The sequence below is a fragment of the Eucyclogobius newberryi genome, unplaced genomic scaffold (genome assembly GCF_026437365.1).
Source record: "Eucyclogobius newberryi isolate DKJ021-1_F unplaced genomic scaffold, fEucNew1.0.hap1 SCAF_18, whole genome shotgun sequence".
NCBI classification, from domain to species: Eukaryota; Metazoa; Chordata; class Actinopteri; order Gobiiformes; family Gobiidae; genus Eucyclogobius; species Eucyclogobius newberryi.
Genome location: NW_027315812.1, coordinates 13,156,213 through 13,179,440, shown reverse-complemented (window position 1 = coordinate 13,179,440; position 23,228 = coordinate 13,156,213). Strand labels below are relative to the sequence as shown.

At 37.4% G+C, this 23,228-nt stretch overlaps 3 protein-coding genes across 5 annotated transcripts; all 3 read left to right on the top strand.

Annotated features, from left to right (window-relative positions):
* The first annotated feature begins 601 nt into the window (after positions 1 to 601).
* On the top strand, positions 602 to 6,242 carry LOC140364445 (leukocyte elastase inhibitor-like). Of its 2 annotated transcripts, none has more exons than XM_072450579.1 (10): positions 602 to 734; positions 1,820 to 2,005; positions 2,914 to 3,075; positions 3,594 to 3,734; positions 3,872 to 3,989; positions 4,230 to 4,372; positions 5,088 to 5,165; positions 5,246 to 5,335; positions 5,415 to 5,595; positions 5,762 to 6,242. In XM_072450579.1, the coding sequence occupies exons 2-10, from the start codon at positions 1,823 to 1,825 to the stop codon at positions 6,220 to 6,222; spliced, it is 1,557 nt and encodes a 518-aa protein (XP_072306680.1). In that variant the 5' UTR covers positions 602 to 734; positions 1,820 to 1,822; the 3' UTR covers positions 6,223 to 6,242. The 2 variants fall into 2 exon arrangements, with proteins under 2 accessions (XP_072306680.1, XP_072306679.1); XM_072450578.1 differs by having other exon boundaries at positions 3,573 to 3,734.
* Positions 6,243 to 6,760: 518 nt separating this feature from the next.
* LOC140364446 (leukocyte elastase inhibitor-like) lies at positions 6,761 to 13,719 on the top strand. 2 transcript variants are annotated; one of them, XM_072450580.1, is made up of 10 exons: positions 6,761 to 6,894; positions 7,778 to 7,959; positions 9,885 to 9,989; positions 10,226 to 10,366; positions 10,802 to 10,919; positions 11,008 to 11,150; positions 11,347 to 11,424; positions 11,499 to 11,588; positions 12,283 to 12,463; positions 13,457 to 13,719. In XM_072450580.1, exons 2-10 carry the CDS (start codon positions 7,783 to 7,785, stop codon positions 13,681 to 13,683), a joined length of 1,260 nt encoding a protein of 419 aa, XP_072306681.1. In that variant the 5' UTR covers positions 6,761 to 6,894; positions 7,778 to 7,782; the 3' UTR covers positions 13,684 to 13,719. The 2 variants fall into 2 exon arrangements, with proteins under 2 accessions (XP_072306681.1, XP_072306682.1); XM_072450581.1 differs by lacking the exon at positions 9,885 to 9,989.
* Positions 13,720 to 14,871: 1,152 nt separating this feature from the next.
* On the top strand, positions 14,872 to 18,973 carry pigm (phosphatidylinositol glycan anchor biosynthesis, class M). The gene is made up of 8 exons (XM_072450571.1): positions 14,872 to 15,269; positions 15,778 to 15,951; positions 16,028 to 16,148; positions 16,925 to 17,156; positions 17,661 to 17,764; positions 18,152 to 18,306; positions 18,422 to 18,523; positions 18,707 to 18,973. Exons 1-8 carry the CDS (start codon positions 15,099 to 15,101, stop codon positions 18,869 to 18,871), a joined length of 1,224 nt encoding a protein of 407 aa, XP_072306672.1. The 5' UTR covers positions 14,872 to 15,098; the 3' UTR covers positions 18,872 to 18,973.
* Positions 18,974 to 23,228: the final 4,255 nt, after the last annotated feature.

Genomic DNA, 23,228 nt, shown 5'->3' with positions numbered 1-23,228 from the left:
AGTCTTGACTCTGGGCACCAGCAGGAGACGTAAGTCAGATATACTTTGGTGCTAGGCCATGGAAACACAAACTGAGCTGCTTTTAAGTCTATTATGTGAGCCACATGAAGCCAGTGCAGAAACCTGAGCACACGACTAATGTCAGGGATTGTATTTATAAAAAATACCTTATCCCCCTCGCTCAATAGAAAGGAAGGAGGGAGTAAAATGTATATATATATACATTTATTATATATAATAGGGTGGAAAGTAACTAATTGCAAATACTACTGTTACCGAAACTGAGTAATTTATTAGGAGTAATTGTACGAGGCCAGGACTCGCCTGCAGATGATATTCCAAATCTTAATTTGATTATTGTGATTAAATTAAGTAACGGTGGTTACACAATTTTTTTATTTTACTTATATATTTTTCACCGCCTACAAACGCCTGCAAACTCCTTTATAACCCAAATTTGTGCACCTATAGTTGCCTTATTTGTTGGAAAATGCAACAACAAGCAGAAATAAATGACTTTTTTAATTTCCCAAAAATGTCTGAGCAACACTCTCTCCAGAACAAGTCCCAAGTCAGCTTCTGGGCGTGTTGTTCTCAAAAGGGTGTGATTTCTAAAACACAAAACTGTTGCCAAGGAGTCATGCATTAGTCTGTGGGTGTGGCGCTGAATACATAAGCTCAAAAACTTGCAGAACCTTCATCCCAGTTCACACTTGACCTGAAGAGCATTTGATGTAAGTACAAACTTTCATTTTTTTATTCATTAGCTGCGAAACATTTGATCTGTTCTGCTACTGTGATATGTACTGACACTATACAGTATGTGTGGCCTTTCATGTGTGGAAACTATACTCAAATAAGAGGAAAGAAACACAAATATTCTATTAATTTAATATTGTCATCATAAAACATTTGACTTATTCACAGAGGGAAGAGCAACCAGGACAAAGAGCACTGTTACATGTTATGTCATTATTAAGTAGATACCAAGAGGGTAAGTTTCTGTTGAAACAAACAACTCTTTCCTCTTCAGGAAGGCTCCTCCCAATGGGCTGGACTTACCACAGAATAGTATAAATATCGGAGTTCTCGACCTAAATTCTTTTATTGACAATGACTCTTGGATGAGAGTCGAAACGTCTATTTTTTCTAACTGAGTCCAGATGACTACAACTGAAGCTTTTTCTACTATGTCATTATTAAGTGTTATTATTAAGATTATAAGAGTTATTTCTAAGTTATCTGTTATTATTAATATACATCTGTACTTAATCTGTGTTGCAACAGTGGAATTTCCCCATTGCGGGACAAATAAAGGTTATCTTATCTGTTACTCTGTAAAATATGTAACTCAACATATTTACTTATGTAACTGTAAGTAAATATGTTGTCATATAAGAGACTGAGAAAACCAGATGCCACAGGTGTGCCACAGTGGCTCTATTAGGGGCTGATGGCGAAGAATGCCAGCCTTACTTCCATTAGCCTGCCCCAGGGCAGCTATGGCCAAAGTAAGAGTGAATGAATTATGCAATGTAGAGCATCTGTAAGTGTGCAAAAAGCATTATATAAATCAAGTGTTTATACCAAATGAGGTCTATAACAGGACGGAGCCAGGATTTAATCAAAGAATAAATCAGGTCAAAAAAAGGACTAAACCAAAGCTAAATTAGAACTTAACCAGGAAAATCAGTACTAATTCTATACTACATTTTTACTAAATCAAGACCAAATCAGAAACACAGAACCAATATGTTATACAGGACTTGCACTTCACATCTGGATCTTATAATAACTTGATACAATCTGTGACTTTCAGATAATGGAGTCTAAAATGAAGTTGCCCAAGGCAAACACCACATTTGCTTTGGCTTTGTTAAAAGAGCTGAGGGAAGAATTGAAGGACAAAACTGGGAACATTTTCTATTCCCCGTTCAGCATCTCTGCAGCTCTGGCTATGGTGCTGCTCGGAGCCAGGGGCAACACAGCCACACAAATGTCTGAGGTAAACACACAAACAGACAGCTTTTGCTAGATTATAGAAAATATCTTATTTTTCAATTTTAGCTAAAAGTTACGAGGTGAATAGGGCTTTAAATCTTGATTTTTGGCACTCATTATTTATTTATTGTTTGTACCGGTATTCTTTCTGCTGACACTTTTTGTTGCTGATTGGAAAAATACATTGTGAAAATTGCACAGCCCTTGAGGATAAGTAGACAAAGGGCTGATGAAGTATCTGTGTTTATAGTAACACACCCATGTTTCAGACAAGTCAATGCAAAACAAGTAAGTACATGGATCCCTTCGACATGGAGAGACTTGTATTGTACAATGACTTGTTCGGTTACTGTTACTTATTCACGAATGATGACCTGCAGGAATGAGCGCATCTTGAACTTGGCAGATGCCTGTGGTTAGGGTGGCATCATGTGAAAGTGTCACCTGTAATGAGTCAGTCAGTGTACTCACATACCCACTTGTAATTGTCATAACTATTTGTATAAGATAAGATTATGGTAAGATCAACTTGACATGAACACTTTTACCATTTTATCAAAACGTAGCTTCAAAGTTAAAATATCAAATACATATTGTGGTTTATGATTACATTTGCCTCTAATTAAACAAAAATGTAGACTTGAATTGCATTTAATAAATTAACAGAATAACAATAACCTAAGCATTTATTTAGAGATGTGTACAATAAAAGTGCTGCTTACAAATATGCAGCATCTGGCCTTTTGTTGCAATAAACACCAGAAACTTCAATTAAGACCTTAAAACATGCTTGTAATCCTTCTAAAAAATATATGTAATGTATACAACTTAATAAATAATGTGTAAATCATAATGTAACCATCACTAAATAGAGCCATAGTTAAAAGGCCTACATGTCCCTATATCCACCAGATGCTGTGCTTTTCGGAGCCTGAGGCCCCACAGCCTGGAGACGGTCCTGAGTGCACACTGCAGACCACCCGGCCGTACCCCATGCAGTCCCAGATGCAGACCAGGATGCAAATGAGGACACAGATCCAGAGAACCAGCCGCCTGCCCGCATACCTCCGCACGGTGCGTAAATAAATGAAAAATCACCTTTAACCTCATTCTTTGGTTTGATCTTTGGAGAAGAGCATTTACCATCCAGTACCCAACATGTTATTGTTACAATTCCTGAAGGCAATTTGTCTGGGTGTGTAAATACTTTTGTAACACACTTTCCTATGTATAAATTAATTCATTGTTTACTAATGTCTTTTCTCTCTTCTCTCAACATAAACAACATGAAACGTACACATGGGACCGTTCAGTTGTATACTAGAATAACATTAATGACTAATCTTTTTTGGCGTCATCTTGTGGTGAAGAATCATACTGCAGTCTTCAACGTAAACATGCAGTTAGATACATGGATGCCTTATTACAAGAGATTCCTTCATCTTGTGGGTTCTAAGATCTCTTTATGGTGTTGGCTACACATTTACACTTTAAATTATGATTCATTATGATCCAATCGTTGCCTTTATTTATTAGTATGTGTCATCGTGGAATGTGTTTCTAATCACTAGGTCTTCTCTGGCTGTTCACAGTGCCTTAAACCTGAAAATGACAAGGACAATGTGGATGCAAGCTTTGCCCAGTTACTTAGTGAACTTTATAAACCAGATGCACTGTACGCCCTGAGTATTGCCAACAGACTGTATGGAGAGAAAACCTATACATTTGATAAGGTTGGTGTTTTCGGCAATAATTAACATTTTGTATCTTATCAGAATGGGATGCTAAACTTGCCATATGTACATTCTTTTAAAATATCGCCATTAACAATCATCAAATTATTCTCCGTTGATTCAAAATTGTCTTGTAGAATTTTTTGGCTGAAACGAAGAAACACTACAGTGCTGAGATGGAAACTGTGGACTTCAAAACTGATGCAGAAACGTCTAGAGTCTACATCAACAACTGGGTGGAAGAGACGACACAAGGTACCTACAGTATATACAGTATTACTAACAGTGATTTCACATACGCCATGTTTTCAGGTAAATATTCAGGAGCAAGAGGGTTGTTTATATGTCTGGAAGAAGGCTTTGAGTCCAGCTGCACTCAGAGCAAATTGTGTGTCTAAAAGAAATCTATACTACTTAGACTTATTTGCACTTTTGGTTATAATAAACGTTGCCAAATTTGTTGAGAGTTTTGCCAAATTTCCCACTTGTTCATAGGTAAAATCACCGACCTGCTACCTTCCGATGTCGTGGATAGCGAAACAAAAATGGTGCTTGTCAATGCCATTTACTTCAAAGGCAAATGGAGTTCTCAGTTTCAGGAGGAGTTTACTACTGATGCAGTGTTTCGCCTAAACAAGGTGAATTCTTGCACAACACTAGCATAACAAAAATAAATGTTGTCATTGTATAAATCTGTGTAATCTCTCATTCATCAAGGAGTGTTCCATTATAGAAGAAGACTCATTTGTAGCAATCTGATTTTAGAAAAACAAGATTCTCATGCAGATCTAATCTGAGAACTCAGACATTTATCCTACTCTGAGTAAGCACTTTCCACCAGTCAGAACCTCCTGATAATAGTTTACGGTTTTGCCAGAAACGAATCTTCTTTGAACGTTAAAAGCCCCTTAAGAAGATTAGTTTCAGGCAAAAAATAGGTGTTTTCAGGTAAACAACTATTACCAGGTGGTTCCACCCAGTGGGCAGAGCTTACACAAGGTAGGATAAATATCTGAGTTCTGATATTAAATCTGCAGATTGAAAATTACTCTTGCGAGTCGAAACGTTTTTTTTTTTCTAAAAAAAATGTCCACATGACTACAACTGGATATTTTTATTAACAAGTCATTCTATAACTTTATCTCTTTTAAAAAAAATCTTTATCGCATTAAATCTAAAATGACATGGGGGAATAAGGCCTCACTTCATATAATAACTACTAGTGCATTTTCAAAAGAATTTTCATTGATTATTGCCCAATGATCACAACTGAACTATGCCATGAACTGGACCACACTTTCTTAAAAATAAGTGTAACTAATTTTCAGTATATTATTTGTTTTGTTTTTTCAGACCGACACAAAACCAGTCAAATTGATGATGCAGAAAGCAAAATTCCATTTCAGTTTCCTAGAAGAGGCAAACTGTAAGGTATATGATCATATGCTGTCACACATTAACACTTTTGCACGAGGAACAGTGTTATTTACTACTTCCTTTATATTTAACAGATCCTAGAAATGCCATATGAAGGGAATGACCTGAGTATGATCATAATTTTACCAAACAAAATAGAGGACGAAACAACTGGCTTGGAAAAGGCAAGAAAAATTTGCATTGTATATTTATATAATTTTATTTTACACTATTATTCTGACGTTTTTGGGACTGTTGTTGAAGCTGGAGCAAGAGTTGACCTACGACAAGTTTAAAGAATGGACTGGTCGGGACACGATGGGATCTGTGGAGGTGGAAGTGAGGCTGCCCAGATTCAAGATGGTGGAGAGTTATGATCTGAACAAAGTGCTGAAAACAATGGGGATGGTGGACGCTTTCGATGTGTCAAAGAGCAACTTTTCTGGTGAGATTGTGTTTATCTGCAGTAATATTGTTAAAAGAGTTTGTCCCATCCTTAGTATTTTATAACCACAGTGGTCTCAATGTAGTAAATACTGTTACAGTGCCATTATCCCCATGCAACTCCTTCCATTGTTGTACACTCAAGATTTATACTTTTATTTTCTCAGGCATGTCTTCAGCCAACGACCTGGTTTTGTCGCAGGTGGTGCATAAAGCGTTTGTGGAGGTGAATGAAGAGGGGACCGAGGCTGCTGCCGCCACTGGAGCAGTCGTCTCGAACAGATCGGCCTTGATTACTGAAACCTTCATTGCAGACCACCCCTTCCTCTTTTTCATTAGACACAACTCCTCCAACAGTGTACTCTTCGTTGGACGATTTTTATTTTTCAAATTACCATATATGATGCTTTGTTCTATTTTTTTTCTCAGAGTTGCAACTTTACAATTTGATTTTTACTTGTTTTTTTTACTACGTCATCCAGATTTTATGAATTTTCATCCCGGTATGAAATATGGTGTTTGCACACGTGTTGTTTATTTTTTTAAGTATTACATAACCTCCCAAGGGCATTTAAAATGTGTGCTATGTTACTCCTCCAAACCAAATGTTCAAGTATTTTTTTTTTAATGGCCCTGTCGCTGATGCTTTGTTCCTATATATATATATATATATATATATATATATATATATATATATATATATATATATATATATATATATATATATATATATTGACATTTTTTTTTTAATAACTTTGATTTTTACCTGTTTAATACTTCACAGTCCAAAATGTATTCATTATCATCTCAGTAATAAATGTGTTTGAGAGCATTTTTTTTTTCACAATCACCCATTTAATTTACCTACATTTGTTACTACAATCTACATTTAATAAATAATTAAAGGATGTCTAATCACACAACAATGTATGTGATTTGAGATTACAAACAATTCAAGGCAGAAACCGGTTGTATACAATTACAAATTAGGTCAAAATGCAACTTTTAATTTTGATTTTTAAATCATCCCACTGCAACCTTGTGCGGAAGTTTCTCCTCTGCGGATCAAAAAGCCAATAAAACATCGGCGATTTCTTTCATAATATAATAGATCCATGGTCTCTTCCTTTAAGAATCTCTGGTCCGTCACTTCCGTATTTGGGTACGTAAATCATGACGTAGTTACGCCGGTAGTGGGCGGAAGTGCTGTCACCGCACCTTTTCGGGGCGTGTCGTTTTTCAATAATAAAAACGAAGAGCTCCAGCTAAAGTTTGCCTGTGATTCCTCTGAACTCTGCAGGTGAGTGCATTTACCATGTCTGTCATTGTGTTAATCTGACTGTGGCGTGTCGTTAACTTCTGTAGCATATTAGCTCATGTGTAGAGTGTAGCTACTCATATAACGTGGTAATGATGCATGATTTATATCTTACTGGAGGCTTCGGGGTTATTAAAGGTTTAAAAGGTCACGTGTCACAATCAGGAAGCGTAATACTAGCTTCAAAGTTGCCTGTTTTTGTCTTGTTCATGTCTACCAAGTTTAGCCATGGAGCTAATATTTAGTTATTTTTGTAACTTTTGTTTTAGTTATTATTAAACTTATTTAGTTTAGCAGCAATTTAATCATCCCTGTTGTATTTGTGTTTCTAGAATTGAATCTTATGTTATCTGAAATTGTCTCATGGCACTATGCTATACTAGCTGTTAATATTAGGCTTTGATGAACTATACTAGCTGTTAATACTAGGCTTCGGTGATTTTTTATTGTACGATTGTGAACATAAGAGCCAGAGGTTGGTAGAGCTGCCAAAAAGTGTTCTCAAGTTGGAGTAACTTCCAAATAATATATGACTGGAAGCACAAAATAGTTGAGTAAGTATAACGGCCTGGCCATAATATTGAATGTAATGTAATTGGAAGATCAAAGGCTCAAATAATGGAAAACATCTGTATTTTCAAAGGTTGGATGACAAAAATGAGAAAAAATGAATTATTATTGGAAAGAGAAATGAGAAACATATTTTTTTTTAAAGGTATGCAGTTTGAAAACATCTACAGGAAGTAAAATTGTATTAAAAAGTTACTCTATAAAATGCATAAAACACATAATAAAGTTGATTTTTATTTTGTCATTCAACCGCTTATGCAAAACCTAATGCATTGCTGTGCTTTCTTTGCAACAGACACAATGGCAACTGACGCTCCTCTGTCCAAAGCGAACACCAGCTTCGCCCTGAATCTGCTCAAAACCCTGAGTGACAACGATTGCAGCGCCAATGTCTTCTTCTCCCCGCTGAGCATCTCTTCAGCGCTGGCCATGGTGCTCTTCGGGGCCAAAGGCAACACGGCCACGCAGATGTCCGAGGTAAGCGGCCACGGGCAGGAATTGCCAGCCTTATGAGTCACTGGACGAGTCAACAAAACGTGAAAATGATAAATGAAGCGTTCCATCTGTTATGTTTCCATAGTAACACTTTGTAAATAAGCTAGAGTGCGCGTCCTATCTGCCACCATTGAGTACAGCCGATAGTGTTACTGCGCAATCTCTTGTCTGGCGGCAGTAGTGCAAATAAATATATCTTTCCTGTTCCCACATGATGAAGTAGATACTGCTGAAAGTACATACTTTTTTTGTAGCATTTAATATTATTATTTTTACTATTTATACAGGCACACTGATAGGGCTGGGCAATGTGGCAAAAAAACAATACACTTTTATTTTATTTTTACGTTTAAAAATAAAATAAAATGGCTTTCAGCGTTTGTTTCTAAGCACGAACAAGACAGGCGTTTAATCGGTGTAATTTAACGCAAGAAAGTCAAATTTATTCCTCCGAACTCTTGATTAAATGACCCAAACTTACCCATAACTCAGTGACAATTAGAAATGACAGTAACTCTATCTTGATTTAAAAAAAAAAAAAAAAAAAAAAAAGCTTAAGTTTGTTTCGCATAGTTTTTTAGCAGTGCAAATGTCTGTTCAGTGAAGTGAGTACAAATTGTATTAAGTAATGCTGGTTGTGTAAAATGACAAAATGTGAATTCACTCCTGGTCTGTCTGGAGCCACACCCAGGTCCACATCATGGGCCACTGCAATGTGAGAATGTGGGAGCGACCGGGCCTCACCTGGAAACGTGGGCGTGGACAGTTCATTCATTTTCTGCATGACGTATAGAGAATATGTAGGGTGTCATTTTCTGTACAAACAACAAACTATCCTGTCTAATTTTCCATAAAAACTCCTAAGTATAGTTTAGATCTGTGCAAACGTGCTCTGAACTACATGAGTTTGACAGTTTGACAGCCTATTTCAGCGTTTTTGTCAATTTGCGTTTAAATTTTGAGCTTTGAACTGAATCCTGTTACGAAAACACACATCACAGTTGCTATTCTTCTTCCAAATCGTGCAGCCGTAATGTTCAATGCAGAAATGTTGTAATCGGTAATACAATTTAATTCATTCTGTTTGTGTAATAATCTTTCTTCCCTGCGAAGTAAAAGGAAAGACAGTCATGGCCATCAGTCACATTCAGTAGAAGCTGTCACTGTGTTAATGCTCTGGTTACACCTGACTCAATGGTAAATGTGAATGGGCCAAATGGAGATGGGTGTGGTGTTGTGAGAGGAACAAAGGTTACGACAGAGTTTTATAGTTTGAGTCAGCTGAGTAGCGTTTACTCTTGAAATACCACCATGAAATGAGTTGGAAACAAATCTCAGGGGATTGTTAAGGGAGTTATATAAGCACTTAGGCCAGGAAGGACTAGTCAAGTTCTAGTCTAGACTAGTCAAGTCGGTTAACTGTAGAAATAATAATCCGTGTGAGTGTTACCATATGAAAAACTAAAAAAATAACAAAATAACATTATCTTTCATCAGTAGAACAGTAAGTATAGGTTAGCAGTGTAGTGCAGCGCTCTCAAGTGGCTCCTTCTGGATTCCTTCCCATGTTTTATGTTTAATTTTGAGTCAGTTTATGCACAATGTTGTCCTCCTTTCTTTTTTCATCTTGAAGTTGTGGTGTTGTCCAAGATGAGGTCAGAAATAGTCTTATTATGGATTTGGTTTATTTCTTGTGGTAGCAGTAGGCCGGTCTGGAGATGGTTCATATTGCATGTCAGAGATGCACCGTACTTTGGAGCTATAGGCATGGACAGACTTGTACACAGGCATAGCTGCTTCTTTTTTTAAATATAAATATTATTTTGTCATGTGCTCTACCATTACACAGCAAAACAGCGGGTAAAGTGATTTCTAAATGAAATGCTACCCATGTATTGCACCTCTAGGTCCTGTGCTTCAAAGAGGCAGAGAAGCCTCCACAAGTCGGTCAAATGCAGATACAGATGCCCCAACAGCTGCAAAAGTTACTGCCAGCTCATCTCAGTAAGGGGGTAAACAAAGACACCATCTAAAGAGTGGGAACTGTACTAACTAAGCCATGTTGTGGTGGTGGGACTTTTAAAGGGTACTTTTGTCTTTTGTTTCAGAGCCAAACTCTCTCTGTGTGTGTCTGTCTTAAACATCACTGGTCTAAATCACTGCTTACATGGGGCAGGGTCGCAATGGTTTCCCTATGGTATTTAATAAGCTTTTCTTCTGACATTAAACTATCGTCTTATTCCTCCAGTGTCTCAAAACTGCGGACATCTCAGATGAAGTGCACTCCAGTTTTGGCTCGCTCCTGCAGGTGTTCAACAGCCCGGACGCATCCTACGCCCTCAGTGTGGCCAACCGACTGTACGGAGAGCAGACGTACCAGTTTGTCGAGGTGTGCGTCAATACGAGCGCCGGGGTTCAGCAATTTAGTCAATCACTCAATAGTTCTTAATGAGAGACCAAGGCAGACAGATGTGGATCACTAATGAGCATCCTCTTCAGTCTCGTAGTTTGGAGCGATTACGACTGGACTCACCACCTCCAGTAGCTTTGCAGTAAAACAACTTAAATCAACTAGTTACAATAAAAAAAAAAAACATTTAATTTGCATTCCTGATACTACTTCCTTGAAATCCCTATAAATAGCAGTTCAATGAACGTAATCTCAATGAACACAAGAAAATAGGATATGTATAAATGATAATATAGTATTAAAAAGCGTCTTGCAGCTACTCATTTTGACTAATACGGGAATGACACATTACGTACTGCATTTGCATGAACGTTACCCGCCAGAATCCTCTATATTCTTGTATATTTTTGGTAGGATTTTCTGGGAGGCACGAGAAAACACTACAATGCCGAGCTGCAGTCCGTGGACTTTCTTGGCAAATCCGAGGAGGCTAGAGTCACCATTAACACCTGGGTAGAGCAGCAGACGCAAGGTACAAACAAAATATACAGCAGATTTGAGTAAGCCAGTTTTTTGTTTTTTTAGCTGTAGTAATGTTCAAATGCGCTGCTCTTTCTCAGGTAAAATTAAGGACGTTCTGGCCAAAGGTGTGGTGGATGGTTTGACCAAACTTGTGCTGGTCAACGCCATTTACTTCAAAGGAAACTGGAACAAACAGTTTAAGGAGAGCTCCACCCATGACTATAAGTTCAGGATAAACAAGGTGAGTTACAATCTGAAGAGGAAGAGGAAATTGTGTTCACCAAATGCATTTTTGTCTAATTGTGTGCTATTTATAAGGGAAAAAATTTAGATTAATAAGCGATACACAATATAAATATACATATACAATGCTTATATAAGATGTTAGATTTATTTTGTTACCACATTTTTAACTTGTCATTTTTCTTTTTTTGCAGAACGAAACAAAGCCAGTGAAGATGATGCACCAAAAATCAAAGTTTCCTATAACGTACGTCGGTGACGTCGGCTGCCAGGCACGTTTCCTTCATTTTGTCTAATATATTTCATTTTATATTGTCATTCACGTACATTATTGTCTGTGAAACAGATTATAGATTTGCCTTACAAAGGAAAGGAGCTCAGCATGCTCATCTTTTTGCCCAACACGATCGAGGACGACACTACAGGTCTGGAGAAGGTATGACAATCAAAGTCTAGCCGCTATATCATAAGAATCAGTGGAAAAATATGAGCTATTATTAACTACTATATTACTTAAACCCATCCACATAACGTTGCGCTGCATCACTTCTTTGTTGCAGTGCTTTTTGCAGAAGAATTGGGTATTAACTTGTCATTCGATTAGATTTGCACAGTTAACAAACAGTAGAGTGGATGTAAAAAGTCTGGTTAGATACATAATTCACATAGTAATGCATAGTTCGCGTTTCAAACCTTAATAAATAAACAATAAAAGTATCAATAAATCACAATATTGGCTAACGCAATAGTCGCAAAAACACCAAATGTACCGATTTTAAAAAGGAAATTGTGTGTTTTTAAATGAAAAACGCATATTTTATTTATTTTAAAGTCCTAAATAGCCTTGATTTAATCTTGGTTTTGTCAACGTTAAGCTTTTTTTAACTGAAGACTTAAATGTACTGTTTTTAAAATCTAAATGTTTGAAAAAGGTGGATTTTTATTCACTTTTTTCATTCTGAATTAGCCTTGATTAAGTCTAGTTTTAATTATATTAGTATATTAAAACACCGCAATAGTATCGATTTCGCAGCACTTAACAGCCGCTTCGCATATCACAAATATTTGGCAGGCTAGTTATACATTAAAACACACTTTATAAACTAAAGATGTTCTTGTGTGCATTAAAGCTTGAGCAGCAGCTGACCTATGGGAACTTCGTGGAGTGGACTCGTCCCGACATGATGGACGAGGTGGAGGTGCAGCTGGGACTCCCTCGATTCAAGATGGAGGAGACGTACGACTTGAAAAACGTCCTGACCAGCATGGGCATGGCGGACGCTTTTGACATGGGCAGGAGTGATTTCTCTGGTGAGGAAATACTGCTTTCTGTATCACATATTTATTACATATAGTTCATATTTCTCCCTGGAGAGACTCTGGAGAGATGAACAGGTCCATCTGTCATCTTTGGTTTTCTTCAGTCTGAGTTCAAGCTTTTCAATGCATGTCTTTTTCTGAATCGTGCCAAAACAGGACACAACTAGAACTCAGACACTGTACAACTGGCAAGGATTAAAATAGGTAAAATAACCTAAAACTAGACGTAAATCTGATCCACTGAAAGTAAATAGAAGTGAATAGATTAAAGTATTTTGTAAACACAAATGTTTTTTTTTTTAGTGCTTGTAGTGCCTTTCCTTTTTATTCATTTAATTATCATTCTACAACACTTTAGACTGCATTTTTGTTATCAATATGTTATCGATTGAACTTAGACCTCGACAGTGATGGAAAAGTACTAGTGCAGATCTTAAGTACAGTTTACATATACTTATACTTATACTTCTACACTACATTTGAGAGTCTCTAGATTCTGTACCTTTTACTCCAGTACTTTTTTGAACTGGATTGAAAAGTAAAGTACTTTTCTGTAAGGTTTGACACGGCCTGGAATGGTTAAAGATTGTGAGTTAAAGACCAGTTTGAACAATATATTAAAATAAATGAAGTTATGAATTCAAAGGATTCCTTTGACCAAAAATCAACTCTGTTCTTTATCGAGATCAAAATATTTGATGCTTTAATAGTTCTCCAACTCTGTGAAATACTTTTTACTCTTTTTTTACTTGTACATTTTACTCTGTTCAGTACCAGTATATTGTTTTATGTAATGCTTTACTTTTCCTTGAGTATTTGTTTGCCCCTGTATCAGTACTTTTAGGTAAGCCACTTCTTCCACTGCTGGACCTTGACCATAGCAATTGTCTGAATAATAGGACCAATTTAAGCTTTAAAAAACACACTTTACTTACACTTGCTTGGCCTTTCTCTCACATGTATCCGTTTCTTTCCTCTCCTTAGGCATGTCTCCGGCCAACGACCTGGTTTTGTCTAAGGTCGTCCACAAAGCGTTCGTGGAGGTGAATGAAGAGGGCACTGAAGCTGCTGCTGCCACTGCTGCGGTCATGATGCTGCGCTGTGCTGTGCGTACCCCCACCTTCATCGCAGACCACCCCTTCCTCTTCTTCATCCGACACAATGCCACCAACACCGTTCTGTTCGCGGGAAGATACTGTTCCCCTGAGTGAACTATTAGCAATAGCGTAAATAAAATTGAAAACGGCGATGCTTGTGTATTTTCTGTAACTGTATAACATTGTCAGTGCTCTGGGCTATCACCAAAATGCCTTTAAACACCCATAATATTTGATATTCTTTTAACTTTTTGTCTTTTTTAAGTTACCAAGTTGCCTTTCGATGCTAGACGAATCAAAATAGGAAACTTTTCACAAAATATTGATGTATCTGAAGATTGGTGGACCAATTATTTTTAATTTAGTCCAAACCTGACATAATTTGTCTTAACATGACAAAGAACTCATATCAAAGAAAAGGTTGTGCATTGTTAAGTATGAGTCTAATGCTTATATCTTTACTGCTTTACAAAGGTATGGCTGTAATGACGCTGCACGCCTTTACTGCATACGTATTAAACAACAGTCCTCTTTATCTTATAGGTTTCACCCACTCCAAGAATGTACCTCTCATGCCTTGTAATGTCTATAATCACGTGCACTTTACTTTAAGGCTAACTCACACAAGATTGCCACATTTTGAGGCTTTTCTGTGTACTATTCATGCATTGCACTGCTTTTAATTTGAAATAAAAGACTAGGCAAAAATGTCTGTTGGGTTTGCTATGAATATTGTCAGAGATAATTTCTCGTTGTCTGTAAAAGAATAATTAACTGTACCTTTGTTATCTTTGGACGACAAACGGTTGTAATTATACCTAGCTAATCTTTTACTTAAATGGAGAGCAATAAAGTAAACGGGACATATTGTTTGTGGTGTATAGGCAACAGGGGGCGGTGCAAACTGTCAACATTATAGTATTAAATTAGACAAATCATTCCATGAAACTAACTAAATAAAGCGCAAACCGAAATGTGATTTGTGTTATTATGGTGTATTAACACAAATGGGCAAAATTTACTCGCAGAATTTCTATGTATGGGAGCTGTAAAACATATTTTGTATCCAATATTTACTGAAGTATTCATATTTTTTTATAAAATTTAGAGAGCCGGAAAGGGTAGACACTTCATCACATGCGATAATTCTTTAAAATCATAATTTAATTTTAGACCACAAATAAACTAGTTTATCCATTCCATTCCAGAGACTTACAGACCAGCCCAGTAGGTGGCGGTAGTTCTTTTAAAGTTGTGCTTTAAATTCAATCGTAAAAGAAGAAATGTGTTATTGTAAACTTCCGGGTTTGTTCCTGCCTTTTAGCTGTCTAAAAATAGTCGAAATGTCCAGTCAATATTTGCTCAAAAGTGTCGATTATGCTAAAATGTGAATCGGAATGTAGACAAAACTATTTCAAGACTAATTGCCGCGTGTGTAGATGCATGTTTATGGTAATTTCTTCATACTTTTGGATTGTATCTGGCTTTGACACGGTGGATCCGGTTGGACTGGACTGGCCGGGGAAGAGATGGAGAGGCTGATCACAAAACTGACCGAGAAACGCGTGCTGTTCTCGGTGTCCTTCACTCTGAGGCTGGTCCTGGTGCTTTATGGAGACCACCAGGACAAAACTATGGTGGTCAAGTACACTGACATTGACTACCATGTGTTTACAGACGCTGCCAGGTTTATTACTCAGGTAAGGAAGGCTTTACACTACTGATTTCGAGTAAATTTACATTATTTACCTACCTTATCTGTATCAATATTAACATCAGGTCAAGTAAACTCATTATTAGGGCTAATCTCTAATCTAATTGCTCTAATCTCTAAATATGCAAATTAACAATCTTTTAAAACAGTTGTTCCCAATGTGTTGGACTGAAAATGATGACACTGTATTTATTGTATTATTTAACAGTGTGTGAAATGTGAAATTAGGTCAAATCATGCAGCAAACAAATTAAATAAACATAATTAAACTCGATTATTGCTTTTATTTTGCAGTGGAATGTCCTGAGTTAGTGTCATGTTATTTTGGGGGTCCCGGCCTTAAAAGTTTTCAAACCCGTGACAAAAATGCAAGGAAAAATACAATTAAATCACTTTGAATTTGATACAACCTCTATGTCAGCGCGCTTCCCACACAGTCTTCTATCAAACCTCTTTTTAAAAAGTGTTGATTCAGTATTGCATGTATTTTTCAGGGCCAGTCTCCCTACAACAGATCCACGTACCGCTACACGCCGCTGCTCGCCTGGATGCTCACTCCAAACATTTATCTTTTCATGTCTTTTGGCAAAATCCTCTTCATATTGTGTGACGTATTATCAGGACTTCTCATATACAAAATACTGCGCCTGCGCGGCTTGAGCTCAGAGGTAAGAACAAAACATGTGTGTGTCACTGTTATTCACACTTGTTGTGAATTCATATGTTTTGTCGTTTTATGTTTAGACTTCCCTTTGTGTCAGTTCCCTGTGGCTGCTGAACCCTCTGCCGATGGGAGTGTCCAGTCGAGGAAATGCAGAGTCAATACTGGCAGCTCTTGTTTTGGGAACATTACTCTGCATGGAAGGTAGAAGTCCAAAACGCCACCTGCCGCAATATTGGTTCCAATTGCTTACGTAAATCCAATGTAAACTCCAAAGGAAACATACATTAACTGCCAGAATTATCAGTATCAAATCAGTTTTAGGGGATTTTAAGTGCTAACTAAGTCTCTGCTCGTTATAAAGTCATGAAACGCAAAGAAAAATGGTTTGAGAGGTCCAGTTTGGCACCGACTGCACCAATATTTACGTTGACTGCCCTAAACTAAACTAAAACAATCCTCCTGTTTTTCTACTGTATATTTTCAGTGTTTTAAAGGTGCATTTCAAGCTTCTCTGGTGGAAGGTCCGCCATCTGCTTGTCTGAACTGAGATGTTATCGCTTTGCCTGGATTGTTCCACAGCACGACACTAAATTCACTTTCAGGATTTTGTATTGCTGAAAAATAGAATGAAAAACATGCAGATTAAAGCCATACTGTGAAACATTCTAGGCAAAGCGATTACATGCCCTTTGAGACAAGCGAGCGGCGGACTCTACACCAGAAAAGTTACTCTTACATTTTTTCTGCATTATAGTATTAACTGCAACAACAGACTGTAATTTTCAACACAAAATGTACTTTCTTTACGTGGTCTTAAACTAGTTGTGATACAGCTCAAGCTCAACATTCTAAAACTGCTCAGGAAATGTCACGTTTTGTCCTGTTCAAATGAATATCTAGTTTCAATATTAGTTTTAGCGCTGGTATGTAATTGATATTTTGATATTTATAGTCTTCTCTCCCTCCTCTTTCCTCAGCTCGGCGCCTCTCGTGGGCCGCTCTCCTCTTTGGCCTGTCTGTCCATATGAAGATCTACCCAGTCACTTACGCCCTGCCCATCGCTTTAACTCTACGGACGCAGAAGCGCAAAGCCACGTCAACGTTCAGTCCAACAAGCTTCATCGCATCCTTCATCAATAAGGAACTATTTGTCTTTGCCAGTGTTTCAGGGGGAGTTTTCTGCATCCTCACCGCCGTCTTCTATCACATGTAAGTCATTATAAATCTGAATCTGTAGCAGCTTGGTATGTTGAACCGACCTAACGTTTCTGGTTGAGGATCTGCCACCTGCTTTTATTCCATGAAAATTATGTTGATTTGCCCAGAATGTGACACGGTATGGCATTAAAGGTGTATATCTCCATAAAGACAAGAGCAGAGTAAGTTATTTTCAGGGTGTTTTGAGCAATTAAAACATTTGTAATTAAATAAATGCTGCATAGATATGTTTAATGTTGTAGTGTGGAACATTTCATACATAGTATCTCCAATGGGACCACCCCCCCGACAAGAAAAGTTGCACCTTTTAAGCAGACAAATGTTATAAGAAAGTCACTCATTAGTTTGGTGTGGTTACAGACATTATAACTATTACTAAACACTTTAAGAGCCCATTTTGAGATTTGTACTAATTTATTATTTAGGAAGTAATTTAAGTCAATGTATATAGTATTGACTTTCCTCCACTGATTGTACACGCCCTTGTTTTCGCAGGTATGGTTGGGAGTTTCTCCATGAGACTTACCTTTATCATTTAACAAGACGCGACATCAGGCACAACTTCTCTCCGTACTTCTACATGATCTATCTCACTGCAGGTGGAGTATAACTTCAGTAGCAAGTAGTGACGTAACTGTTGTTGTTTGTAGAATTTGCCGTTTAAGTGTCAAATTGCAGATTTGTTGACCTGGTTTTCCATCTATAATTACTGGACCTGTTTGCATGAAACAAAGCTGACACCAAGTTGAAAGTACTTTAAGGCATAAGCTTAATATTGAAGGTTTGTAGATCAATCCTTAAAAAATAATGATACGGTTCAATATTTGCGGATTTCTATTTTGGATATTACTTCCAAAAACAGTGAATCACAAATAGAGTTACACAGGCCCTTATTCACCATCTGATATTATGAAATGCAACTTGTAGAAGGCAAGCACAACCTCTCATCTAATATTTGTATCTATATCTAATATATCCCTCTACAGACACTAGGTGGAGCCAGTGGCTTGGTCTTGCGGCCTTCCTGCCTCAGCTTGTTCTCCTGTTGATTGTGTCTTGGGCATTTCATTCAGACCTGGCTTTCTGCTGTTTCCTGAACACTGCTGTATTTGTGTCATTCAACAAAGTCTGCACCTCACAGGTAGCTGAAGCACAACACCACAGCTAGAACAGTGTGTGGGATAAACAGTCATAAAACACAAGATATTTCATCCTCTTACACAGACAGTATAATATGTGGATGTTTGTATTTGCAGTACTTCCTGTGGTACTTGTGTTTACTTCCTCTGGTCATTCCTCGCCTCAGCCTCTCTGTGAAACAATGCCTAGGGCTGCTTCTGCTCTGGTTTGCAGGACAGGTAAAAGTACATTTTATAATCCTGTTTCATTGAAAGTTCCAGTGGGGGGAAAAAAGAAAAAAATTGCTGATTTGCATGTTTTCCATCCATTTATATTACTTGTTGAAATAGTTGTGCAACAATATCCCAAAGTCAGGTTCCAGCATAATCTAACCCCTTTAATAATTTCCTTTCTGTCCACAGGGCGTTTGGTTGGCCCCGGCGTACTTCCTGGAGTTCCAAGGTTACAACACTTTCCTGTGGATGTGGCTCGCTGGGCTGCTGTTCTTAGTCATCAACTGCTTCATCCTCGTTCAGATCATTTCCCATTACAAACCACAGCCGCCACAGACACTGAAAACAGACTGACCCTCTCACGCCATTTTGACCAGGCCTGACCAAAACTGAGCTTGTTTCTCATCAGACCTCAAACTTTTGTAAATATCCTTTCAAATAAATGTGTTTTTAGGAGCTTGACGTGAATTTGTTGATACTGTGGCCTGGACACTGCACTGTGGTCAACTGCATTGGCTGAAATGTGGGTCAAATGCAAAAAAATACAAGATTCTCAAGATCTTTGCTGTCTTTCACTAATTATAAGGCAGAGTTTTGGCTTGCATATGGTCAAATACACTCAAAAAAAGGCATAGTAATTTATTTTGAATGCATCATCAAACTCAAACTGGGTTACAAGGAAGGATTGTGCAATAATACATCGCTTTCAACAGTCAGTCCAGAGCTACTATTGTGTCCAGTAATCCTCAAAACTCAAGTCCTCTAGACACTGCATTGGCTGTCGAATTCAACCAAAAAAATGATTAACGCACGATTAAAGCTGTGGTAACTGATTTTCACTCTGCAAAACTGGAAGTACTGAATATTGTGTACTTGATCGGACGTGTATCGATACAGTGATGCGCATTGTGATACTTTTAAACAACATAAAGTCATTAAATATTGCCGAGTTCTACACTTATTAACCTACAGACGGCTGCATCAAGGCTGAATCTGAGGATCTGTAAATGTGACTTAATCTTAGGACAGTTGTATTCTGACATTAAGGACAAAAAAATAAATTGGGAGCTTTAATTTGGTGGTCACAAAGAAGAATTGTACTATAATATATAACTAAACAATCAGTCCAGAGTGACACTTTTTTGCACAGAAAGCCTTTTACTGTCTGATCAGAAATACTTAAATTGTATCCAGTGCCATTTTTAACCATATTAATTCTTTATACCTCACAAAGCTCCACTAGTTTGGTGTCCTTAGCAACTCCTTTAGCTCACGTGTCTATGTATATTTCAGCATGGTTCAAACCAGGCCAATGTGCAGTTAAGTGCAATGGCCAGTGGGTTGAAGCCTCCACCAGCGGATGGGACGTCCCGGGCAGATATCCTCACCTAACCCTCTCAGATTAATCACTCAACTGGAGCATGAGCGCAACCAAAACAAACAGAGCGGGCAGTGGCTCTGTAATCTCACTGTCCTCCTCGGCCCCATAAGCTCACATACAAAATGATCAGAGCATTTCTCAAGCCGGTTCAGTGAGCAGTAGTGTGGGGGGGAGACACTGCACTGCACCCCAAATCACAATTCTAATGTTGGCAATCGGTTATATCACAAAGAGAACAAAATATCCGACTAAGACTGTGGTTTAGACCCCGACAAACGTACGGACGGCTGAAGGAATGGAAGATGAACATGCATTTCAGAATATTTCAGGTGTATTTTTGTGCAAATGTTCTTGCTCTTGTGTGAACAAAATCCAACTATTGAAACATTAATTGTAAGTTCAGTCACAATTGCGATTAGATATTTTGCTATAATTGTCTATAAAAAAGTATTTTGAGAGTAATAAGATATTATATTGTTGTATTCAGAGACATTTATTTCAGTGCAACTTCTTGTATTTTCAACATTATAGATGCGCTATGGTTATCCACAGCTTGCTTGTTTCTGAGACGTTGCTATTTTGCCTTGAATGTTCCACAGTATGGCATTAAATTTGCACCTATTCAATTACTCCAGTTTTAGTGCTCAAAAACATGCTTTCTTAGATTGCCTCTCCACAGATCTGCCCTGTAACTCAGCCTGGCAGCATCATATATGGACATAATTTAATGCTTTGTGCCATACAGTGGAACATTCCAGACAAAGCAAGAACATCTCCATGGAGACGAGCTTCATAGTGCGCCTTTCATCAAACTGTCCACTATATTTTTGGTTAAATGTTGCCAAAAATGAAACAACCTTGAGGCACCAAGTCATTTCTGAATGCTCGTTTTACACCTTAAAGCCTCCGTTAGATTATTCATAGTTTGTGAAGTTTTGAAATAGGTTCTTCAATATTATTTAGCACAACTTTAGTTTAACACCGACTTAATGACAGAAAACGAACATGTAGAATTGACCTTAAAAGCGTATCAACCCTACACTACTGACTATCCTCTACCATGATATGTGATGGTAAAATCCTGCACTTCTGAGGGTCAGCTGTGGCCCGCTGCATGTCTCTTCGGTGAATCACTAAATGTGCACTCGCTAACCTTTTCTTTTCCCCTGGCATGGGGCCCCTGTGCGCAAAAAACACTCTCATTTGACCAAGAGCCTCCCAAATTATCAGCACATTTCAGCTTCATTCAAAAAGCCAGCAGTGTTTGTTTTTGTGGCTTTCCATTGTTTCACCACATGAGTAAGATGTTGATACTGTCAAATTATTTTTACAAACTTGGAGGGAAAAACCAGAACAGGCATGATGATGGAGGGTTTCTGTTTTCACGGACGACCAGATCAAATAGTCAAGTCATGCATCAGCCTCACTGAATCTGTAGCTGCTCTAAAATCAGTTAAATTGTGTTATAAAGTCCTTAATGTTGATGACAAATGTTGATTATAATCTTTAAAGGTGCTCTATGTCACTTCTTTTTGGTAAAGTATGCAATGCCTTCTTGTCTCCCATGTTATTGCTGCGCCTGGAATGTTCCACAGTATGGCATTCAACGCACCTGTCTAGATGAGACAAGCAAGTCTCCAAGGCAAGTTACAAGTCAGATCTGTGGAGAGGCAAGCTAAGATATAGTAATATTCAACTGTATTTGATCAGAAATAGAATCATGTAATTGTGTTATGATAAATGTATAGGTTACGCTTTAAAATGGGATTATAACGCATTAGTAAGCATTAGTTATAAGCACCTATTAGTGTTACAATACTAATTAAACTAAAATTAAGGTTTTTTTGGCCTGTTGGCTTAAAAAGTTTTACCGTAAAATGGGGATGAGAGAAGGGAGGACATGCAGCAAATTGTCAAAGTCTGGATTCGATCTCACCATGCTGCACATGGAGCGTGGCATATGTGCTGCCACCTTAACCACTCGACCACCGGGCAGCACTCAACTCTTAACAGTTCAAACTCAATTCATACACTAAGGAATCTACTCCATTCTCGATACCGATTTTGATACCGCAGCAATAATTTTAAAATATCTCAACACATTTTTTGTTAATTTTATTTGTCTTGTAAAGATTCTGATAAAGCTCAGGATGATTTTCAAACGTTGCAGGAAAGGTCACATTTTTTCCTGTTAATGTGATTTTTTTTGTATCGATACTTACTCAAATGAATATCTAATGTTAATACTAGTTTTAGTGTCGATTAGTATCTGATTTTTGATACTTTTGACAACCCAAGCACCTATACCCTAATGGCTTAATAACACTTATATATTATTAATATTATAGTGATTATAATCCGTCTACATGTGCTTATAAACTAATAACTATTTCTTATTAACCTTAGTATTAACAATTTATAATACATTTCTGAAGCCTTGATGAGTTTTGACATAAATAGAGGTGCATTTATTGCTTGTAGAGGCAAGATGAGTGTTTTTATACCAGAATGTCTGTGAAATCCCTCCTCCTTGTCCAAGTAAGTTCCATTGTCAAAGAAAATGTAATGCTGTCCACTGGAAAAACGTTTTTAAATAAATTTGTTATTGTTTGAAAAAAAAATTAAACTATAAAATAAGAAGATCCTTATTTTACATCATGTTAATTGCAAACAGCAGCAAGTTGATCTAAAACAGCTTTGTCTTACTGTTAAATAAGACAAAAATGCAGAATTTATAAGTCTTAACTTTTCATAGTTACATTTCACCGTAGAAAGCTGTGGATTTTTATTTACTTGTGTTTATTGTTCGAAAATGGCAACACAACATCCCTGATCCTTGAGCGCATGACCTGGAATCTCATTTTTTTTAAAAATAAACCCAAGTTGGCATAGGGGGTAGGTGAAAACAGACATTTTTTGACCACTCAAGTCCCAGATGCAGGACAACACAGATCACTCAAACGTGCACAAATCAACCAAATTAACACACGAATGAAGAGGAAAACGGAAGGAATACTGAGGAAGCTACTTGGATGAGTGACGAAACTTATTCACTCTTAAAAACCTTTATTCAGTAGACAGAATTACATTTTCTATTACAATTTATGCCAGAATTACAAAGCTCAGAGTCCACACATTTCATTTCACTCACTTCTTTCTGTGTGTTTATCAACTTTTACATTTTAATACAGACTTTGAACAGATAGTCATTCAAAATCAACCACAAAGCACAGAAATAACACTTTAAATACTAGATTTCTGTCTCTTTTCCAGGCATTTTTTACGTTTTAATCATAGGTAATACTCGATATTCCAATTTTGCATATCTCC

Bases quoted from the DNA above. Each gene is read 5' to 3' on its own strand.
- LOC140364445 (XM_072450578.1), top strand. From the start codon at position 1,823: ATGGAGTCTAAAATGAAGTTGCCCAAGGCAAACACCACATTTGCTTTG. The intron at 3,076-3,572 runs GTGCGTAAATAA...TCTAATCACTAG, and splicing joins TGCCCGCATACCTCCGCACG to GTCTTCTCTGGCTGTTCACA. The intron at 4,373-5,087 runs GTGAATTCTTGC...TTGTTTTTTCAG, and splicing joins CAGTGTTTCGCCTAAACAAG to ACCGACACAAAACCAGTCAA.
- LOC140364446 (XM_072450580.1), top strand. From the start codon at position 7,783: ATGGCAACTGACGCTCCTCTGTCCAAAGCGAACACCAGCTTCGCCCTG. The intron at 11,151-11,346 runs GTGAGTTACAAT...CTTTTTTTGCAG, and splicing joins ATAAGTTCAGGATAAACAAG to AACGAAACAAAGCCAGTGAA. The intron at 11,425-11,498 runs GCACGTTTCCTT...TCTGTGAAACAG, and splicing joins TCGGTGACGTCGGCTGCCAG to ATTATAGATTTGCCTTACAA.
- pigm (XM_072450571.1), top strand. From the start codon at position 15,099: ATGGAGAGGCTGATCACAAAACTGACCGAGAAACGCGTGCTGTTCTCG. The intron at 15,270-15,777 runs GTAAGGAAGGCT...TGTATTTTTCAG, and splicing joins CTGCCAGGTTTATTACTCAG to GGCCAGTCTCCCTACAACAG. The intron at 18,524-18,706 runs GTAAAAGTACAT...TTCTGTCCACAG, and splicing joins TGCTCTGGTTTGCAGGACAG to GGCGTTTGGTTGGCCCCGGC.